Source organism: Hetaerina americana, unplaced genomic scaffold, assembly GCF_022747635.1.
Source record: "Hetaerina americana unplaced genomic scaffold, ioHetAmer1.1.p SCAF_10, whole genome shotgun sequence".
Lineage (NCBI taxonomy): Eukaryota > Metazoa > Arthropoda > Insecta > Odonata > Calopterygidae > Hetaerina > Hetaerina americana.
Genome location: NW_027286070.1, coordinates 63,428,404 through 63,436,805, shown reverse-complemented (window position 1 = coordinate 63,436,805; position 8,402 = coordinate 63,428,404). Strand labels below are relative to the sequence as shown.

Sequence of the window (8,402 nt, the reverse complement as noted above, 5' to 3'; positions counted from 1 at the left end):
TTTATTTATTAAATACAGCAGACATTTCATTTATAGCACATCTAAAACGTAAAATACACACATTCATGGCTTGGGTTGCCTTTGATTGCACTTCATAAGGTAAATAACATTTACATTTTTAATGGAAGAACTGGCCATAAAACAGGATTCAAAATATCACAATTTCTCTCAAAGGTAAGCTGCATAGCAGTTTCCATCCCTTGAATCATTGCATGATTCTTACCATACAGCATTCTCATTTCTTCAGATCTAACTGCATCCGGCTTCTTAATGCTGGAGGAATCATTTGCTAAAATAAAATTAATGAAAAATGAGGTGACAATGAAAAGCAATAGTAATAGCATATATATAAAAAATTGTACAGAGCATAAAACCTTACAGAAGTTACCATTCTAGAATTCATGTAACTGTGTTATGAAATTTGTCTTGGCATAATTTTATGGAATTTACAGAGCATATTGAAATGAAGGAGGTAACTTTGTAATTCAATACGCACATTTATTTAAAACACGACCTAGGCTTTGACATTGGACTTCACCAGTTAATTCATACAGAAGACAACTTTATATGGACACCTTCAGAGCGGGGTATGGGGTTGGTCAGGGAGGGGAAGGATAAGTGGAGAGGTAAAAAGGTTCAAAAGTTGAATTTATATGGGAGGGAAAGAAATGCAAGTAAAGCCGGTGGTGTCAATTGTTAGCTTTTAATGGGGGTTTTTTGGGATGAGATACCCCCTGTGGGAAGCACTGGTCGTGAATGAGTGGTAGATCTAGGATAGGGGAGTGGGAGGGATACAAAATCCAATCAGACGATATGGTCTATGATCAGATGGTAAGACCATTAGAAATCACCACAAAACTGATGTTTTGCAACTCGCCACTTATACCACTCATTGTGCGGAAGGAGAATGAATGACTCATATATGCATTATTCCTATTCTTAAGAATCACCCCAGATGTTTTGGTGGAAAATCAAGAGTTTTTTCATGAAAATCTCTTATTTGGATTTTGCAAGTCTCCGAAATGGTGCACTTATCAATTAGAATACACAGTTAGGATTTTAAAGCCTCAAAATTATTTATTTCAAAATATTCTTCCAGGCTATCTTTCAAAACATATATTCCCAGGTAATTCGCTAAGTCATCAAGGAATTTGCTAATTCTGAATCATTGTATGTCATCTTTTGAGGACCATCTTCAGAGGTTTTTATGCATTGTGTCCTTTAAATAAGTCCACTATTTTGCAATGTCCATGAACTAAAATGACGATAAAAATCCATTATATTTATACAAGTTATTATTATAAGGTAATCTACCGGTTAAGGTAGGTTTTTGGATGGACAAAACTATCAAATAAATATTTTGCGACTCCTAACAAAACACAAAATCAAGCATCCTACTCTGCATCAGGTCCCTCTTCATCTCTGCGTCCTTCCTTCCGCCCTTCCAACATCCCGTCCTAATTCCCTAACCTGTTCCTGTCCTTTCCTCGTTTGTCTAACATTCTCCCCTCTATTACAGTCTTCAACATCTCACAGCCAGTCAATACCCCCTTCATCCACTTTTCCTGCCTCCAAAAATTTTCTCCCAACAAACCCCTCTCTTCGCCCACCATACCAAGTACTTCCTCATTAGTTTTCTTCTCTGTCCATTCCACCTTCTCCACACCCACATTTCAAAAGCCTCCAATCTACGTCTATCCTCCTGCTTCAATGACCACGATTCCACGTACACCATACATACATACACTCCATACCAAAGTTTTTAGATGTCTTTTCTTAATATCCCTATTCAACGTCCCTGTCATCAACTCCCTCCTCCTTGTATAAGTCTCTTTGCCTAGCCCAATTCTTCTCCTTACGTCCATAATACTTTGAGCATGTTGGCCCAAAACACTTCCGAGATACGTAAACTGTTCTACCTGCTCTAGTTTTTGCCCTCCTATTTTAATGTTTAGCTTATAATAATAATAATTTTATTTCCCCAATTGACAAGTACATAGTATGGTACATAATATCATACAATTATGTAATCGTATAGGGTACGTCAAGAAGTACAGTAACTGGATTACTAGCCAGAGAAAAGAAAAATAAAATAAAATTACACCTACACACATAGTTAAGGATTTACCCAATATAAAATTCAGAATTACCCAGAAATGAAGTAGTCGTTCACACTAAAAACATTTTTCATTTAAGTACATAAATAACTTATTTTTAAAAATTAAGCCTTAGCCTTTTTATTTCTAGAAAATCACATAACCTTTGTTTTATTAATATTGATTCTCATCCCATACCTGTCACACTGAATTTCCATTTCACTCAGAAATGCTTGCAGCCCCTTGGCTGACTGACAAACTAAAGCTTGGTCATCAGCAAACCTAACTGATTTTACGATTCCCCGCCCACTTTCATTCCTACCTCCAGTTCTTCCCATGCCTCTTTAATCATTTCCTCTGCATACAGGTTGAACAGCAATGGTGATAATGGGCAACCCTGCCTTACACCTCTTCCTAACACTGCCCAACCGGACTCCCCGTTCCCCACTCGCACCTGAGCAGTCTGAGACATGTACAGGTTGCGGATTAGCCTCCTATCCCTCCAATATATTCCTATTTTCTGCAATATACTCATTAGTTTTTCCCAATTTACTCTATCAAACGCCTTTTCGAAATCTAAAAAACAGGCAAACACCTCCTGGTTGTGTTCTATATTCCTCTCGATTAATAATCTCATTACTGCAATGGCACCGCACGTACCTCTCGCCTTCCTAAACCCAAACTGATCTTCCCCTAAGTGCCCTCCTCTCTATCCTTTCATTTATGATCCTATTTATACAAGTATTATTTCAAAATATAAAATTGGACTTTGTTATGAGCCCATTGAGAATCCATTTTGAAGCTATCAGGATTAGTTGAAAATGGTGAGGGGAAACAAAATACATATGTGAGACAAAAAATGAATTTTCAAATTTACCAAACATTTTTGCCATGGAACTTTAGTTGCATACCATCCTGTCGTGTCATGTATCATATCAGCTTTGAAATGAAAACCTTTATTAGCTCTTTACCTTGATTAGAGTTCAATTTAAAAAAATATTATAATTATTCTACTCTTTATTTGTAAGTACTTTCATGGAAATTGCCAGAAAACAATGCAAGGAAAAAACCCTAAAATTGGGAATCGCTTTCTATCTATTTACTCCAGCATTCCGAGTTAGGTTAAGATTGGTCATTGTGAAGTTGGGTTTGGTTGATTTAAAAAGGATGGAACATTATTCCAGCATAGTTAATGGCATTTTATTTTTAATAATCTACCTGAAGAGGGTAGGTTTTTGAAAGGCCCTGGGACTATGCCCTAGTGTACTAATAAGCCGAAAATCAATTACACAAAATATACTTAAGACCCCATACCCTACTGGGAGCAATTATCAATGTACCCGCTGGTACAACTCTATGGGCCATAGGAACATGCAATCCCTTCTACTGTGTCAAGGCTGTAGTACTTGGGCTTAGTAGAGTCGCTTAAGCACTGTGTTTCGAAGGTCACAGATAATGGGATACATTTTAATGAAAGCTGTTGGTCACAGTCCATATACAACTTTTTTCACAGGGATTAATGTTACTTACAGTCACTTTCTTCAGAAGCTTTTCTTTTCTCCCCTAAAACAAAATAGGTTACATTAATAATAATAACAATGACAACAACTATTGAAAAGAATTCACTTAAAAACTGAACTTACTGAGCTCCATTTTATGTCTCAGTGATTGTTTAAAAAATTCTATTAACTCATCATCTACATTTATATCATCATTCGATTCATTTTCTGGATCTTTATTAACTGAGTCTTCATTCGCTTCATGACTTTCATCATGTTTGTAGCTCTGAGGTGAATTTTCATTTCTGGCATGTGATCTAAACCTTTTCCTCCTTTTATCTCTTTGGTACATGCCTCTCTTACGTGAACGATGTCCACCAGGTTTCACATTTACTTCTTGGAATGAGGAATTACCTCTTCTCATAGGTCTATGGACATCATTCTGAAAATCACAATCAAATATTAAAGTAATTACAATGTACACCATAATACAGGGATATGTCTCACAAAGCTCAGTCAGTATTTGACATGCTTATAACCAAGAAAATATTTTAAATTCAAACATAATTTTTTCACTTTCTCTAAAAGAATAGTATGCTTAAAATTCTTTTCCAGTATCTAATATTAACAGTATCCATTAACCCAGAGGTCATACATACGAGGCCTATTAAAAAAATTCCAGTAAATTATGAATTACGCAGCAACCATTGATAATAGCATCATGCAGTTGTCTGAATTTTTAGAAGGAAACTCATTAATGATTTCCTTGTTTAATTTTCTTTTTATGTCAAGTTGTGTCAATAAGAAGCTTTTGAAATGTAACAAATGGTATTGCTATGCTAAATACTGACACATTATTGTGAAGTTAATGTTGCCCCAAGATAATATTTCTGCTCGTTCAACCCTTGTTATCCATGAATTTTGCAACAAAAATGGGATGCTAGTACTTTCATAGCAGCTGTACTCATCTTATCTGACCACTGATGACTCTTTCCTCCCTCAAGGGATAAAGATTTGGCATGATAAGGAGATCAAAAATAAAAACCACTCCAGACATTTAACAAGATTGTAGAAAATGCATTGGCTGTATATCAATGGAAGAACTATGGGGGAGAAGCAAGTGGCTGGCCAGGGAGACTATTCTGAGGGGTCAAGTGTTGTATAAATTACTACATTTGTAAATAATCTTTTTCAAAATCAGTTCTGGAATTTTTTTTAGACCTCGCACATTCTAGGGACAAATATATTGAATATTATTTTTACAAACTAGTTAAACCGAAAGATGTACTTTCAAAACGAAAACAGGTATTTTAAAACAACTTGAATTTGCTGATGTACCATCAATACAAATTTCTCCCTCACTTATGTACTAATAATATGAAATAAGTTTTAAAAAATATATTAAAAAGAAAACATTTGATACACATTTATTATAGTTTTAATATAAAATTAAGAATTCTCTCAAGGAACTTATTAATTCAAATATTTTGGTGAATAAGGTGTCCATTTTTTAAATCTTTGCCGGAAGGAGTAGTTCATGGCAGGCAGAATAAACGTGATACCAATGGTGAATAACTTGACAGCTACGAGATGAAAAGCTACATTAAATAAATTCAAGTTCTTTACAAAATTTATAATAATAAACCCAACTGAGCTCACATAGCTAAATTTTGGTTTTGAAGTTGACATGAAAAAATACCTACGTCTAACTTGCTGATGTTAAGTGATGGCATGCAGAGGACAGATAGGAAACTGCATGTGTCTATTTGACATGAACGATTTACATGATTTGGGCAGGGCATAAAATTGGGTATCAAGAGGAAAGTCCCCTGTAACTTTATTTCCACTACCATCAAAATGAAATGGGGTATTTTGGGAGTAGTACCTATTTTAAGGGATTAAATCTTGACCCTTTCCTTATTGTTTACTGTTCCCTTTTTCTGCTTATAAGCACAGTCGTCTCCTTGCTCAATAACATCCAATGGAACTCCTCTAAGATCCTCTATTGACTATTATTGGAGTTTGATTTGGAAGCTTTCGGGAGGGATTAAATATAACACTGTGGAGGCACTAGCGAATGATATTGATCATGGTGGTTTACTTTCAGAGGGTTTCACGTGCAAATGTGAAAAACTTGGCCAAAATCTATACTATAGGTCAATAAGCTTACATAGTTCACCAAGGACGAATTAGATATTCTACAACGGCATAATAGATTTAGCACATATTAACCACAAAGTGGAGCTTTCGTCTACTAAATGAAGAGCTGGGCCTTGCGTTTAACAAAGCTGCGAGGTTCATTGGGAACCTGATTTCTCCGAAAAACTGCTGATGGAATTGGGACCCTGTCCTTGTGTATTAACTTCACGAGCCGTAAAAATTAGAGAACGGTGGGCTCTATCTCCTGCCCGTCTGTCAAACCAAACTTCGGGATAAAATCGTACATTTAAAGTGCGGATTATGATTATATATGGTAATGACACACATTATGGTACATGTTGATGACCCAAGGATGTTAGTCTTTCATTTAACTTACATTAGCTGTTTCAAAACCAAGTACGTATTGTAGAAGAGCATCCCTCTCATATTCCAGGGCTAAAGCCTTGGATTTCCAATATGCTACTTTATGTTGCTCTTGCCATTTCATACACGTATCATAATTGCGCCAAAACCAGCTATATCGTGAAGAGTCAACGTTCATAGACTGCATAATTCTTGACGATGTAGTGTCATTAACTCTATGATAGAAAAAACAATTAAAATCCCCCAGTAACTAGTATACGAAACTAAATTTCTTCAGTCCAAGTGTGCCAATAGAGTCACGACAAAATCACTAACAACCATCGTTCCCACACCATATCCAGGAATGTCAACAAAAATATCGTCACTATCACAACAGTGGCGCCACCTTACGAAGGATGATATAACTGCAAAAAACAAGGGAAATTGAAAGGAAATGTGCACGGTAAATATAAGTTATTTTGATAAATGCCATCAAAACTCCCTATACATGCATACACACATACATACACGCACGCACGCAAAGAAATTTTGCAATTCAGTAAACCCAGTGAATCTCTGAGCGTATTGATTTTAATGGAAATTGCAAAATGTACCTTGGAAATATTGAGACCACTGACCAAACTTAGGAGTAATGTTATTATTGGTAATCTACCGCTTAAGTCAGGGTTTGGATGAACACAGACTTTACATCACTATATTCCCTAACTTCATTGAGCAAGACAACCTGCCAGGCACCGCAAAATTCAACTGTTCTTCAATTCAGCTTGCTATATACCTCCCTTCATTCTGTCGAACATGCCTATCGATTTCCTCCCTCTAACTCACTTGCCTAATGCCCTCCTCTATATCCCTGGCTTCAAAATTCTCCAATTGAAATGATCTCTACCCACCTTCTTGGAACTCTCTATATTTCTCTCACCACTTCACCCCATCATGACTTCTTTTCCTTTCCAATCCACACATTTTATCATATCCATCCTTCTCCACACGTATCGCAGAAATTTCGAATTGCAATTTTTCTTCAAAAGCCTTATTTCCTCAGTTAAAAAAATAGCACTCCATATCAAAGTTCAATGTCTTTAACTAACATCCATACTCATTCATGGCATCAATTCCCTCCTGACAGCTTCTTTGCCTTATACAGTTCCTCTTCTTATGTTCTTACTACTTCCACCATCGTGATCTAAAATATTTCTAAGGTAGGTAGTTTTATTTGACCTGGTTTTTCTTTTCTATTGTATCATCTTTCCAGAAAACCTTATAAACTTTGTTTTGCCTAGATTGATTTTTATCCCAAACCTTACACACTGAAATGTTCTCAGCAACGATTGTAACCCGATGGCTAACTGGCTAAAGCTTGATCATTGACAAACATCTATTTTTTGTCTTATTTTAACAGTACAGTTTTTGTGGTGCCGCAATGCATACACTAGGGCAGATGCTCCTTTCAAATAGTGTGAAAAATAGCCGTCTGTGCTCCAGGAACAGGAGTTAGTGATAACCCCAGCAGTCCTGAGATTTTATAATGCCCAGACACCTATGAACTTAATAGCAGATGCCTCTCCAGTGGAAGTGGATGTTATACATATTCAATAGCAAGAATCAGAACCAAGGGCATTAGTGTTTGCCACCTTTGCTCGTAATTAGAAAGGAAAGCTTTGGCCTTAGCCCAGGCCTGTGTAAAACTTAAAATGCATATGTGATAAATATTTTAACTTAATAACTCATCATAAGCCCTGGAAATGATATTCAGTCCCAAGTCTCATCCTTGTACTAACATTGGTTGATGGGTCATGAGATTACACTACTTTGATTTTGGATTTTTTTACAAGCTTCTCATCTTCAGCATCTTGCTGACTCTTTAAGACTCTGAAAGCCCCACACGAGAGTAATGCATCTTCAATAGAGCATCAAGTTTTGAGAGTGCAGTCCCAAAAGCCATGATCTTGTAATTAGTTCAAATGGTGGCCAAAAATAATGATGAATTACAGGAAGTACTTAGCAGCTTTCACAATGAAGTCTGAAAGTAGGCATCAAATCTAATGGTGATTGAGTCTGCATTAAATGAGGCGTTTGAACCTGTTATCACTTTCTATCAAACCCCCAATAAACCTTACTAACTATATTTTCTTTCTCAAGATCTCTCTTCCTATTTTCCTTCTTCCCCATTCCTACATTGTCCTGTCCCTATTTTAGCAATAACGATCCTCTTCTGGGTCTCTCTTTCTACTCCTGTCATCTTAGTTTTGCACAGTTTTTATGAGTTATTGACCATGTTGGTCTT

The 8,402-nt window shown here is 36.3% G+C and overlaps 1 protein-coding gene across 2 annotated transcripts; it reads right to left on the bottom strand.

Moving 5' to 3' along the window:
- Positions 1–6,474, bottom strand: LOC139698930 (gem-associated protein 8-like). 2 transcript variants are annotated; one of them, XM_071597897.1, is made up of 5 exons: positions 6,437–6,474; positions 6,132–6,333; positions 3,740–4,037; positions 3,627–3,659; positions 1–289 (listed from the first exon to the last, which is right to left on the bottom strand). In XM_071597897.1, the coding sequence occupies exons 2-5, from the start codon at positions 6,303–6,305 to the stop codon at positions 111–113; spliced, it is 684 nt and encodes a 227-aa protein (XP_071453998.1). In that variant the 5' UTR covers positions 6,306–6,333; positions 6,437–6,474; the 3' UTR covers positions 1–110. The 2 variants fall into 2 exon arrangements, with proteins under 2 accessions (XP_071453998.1, XP_071453990.1); XM_071597889.1 differs by having other exon boundaries at positions 6,434–6,473.
- Between the last annotated feature and the right edge of the window lie 1,928 nt (positions 6,475–8,402).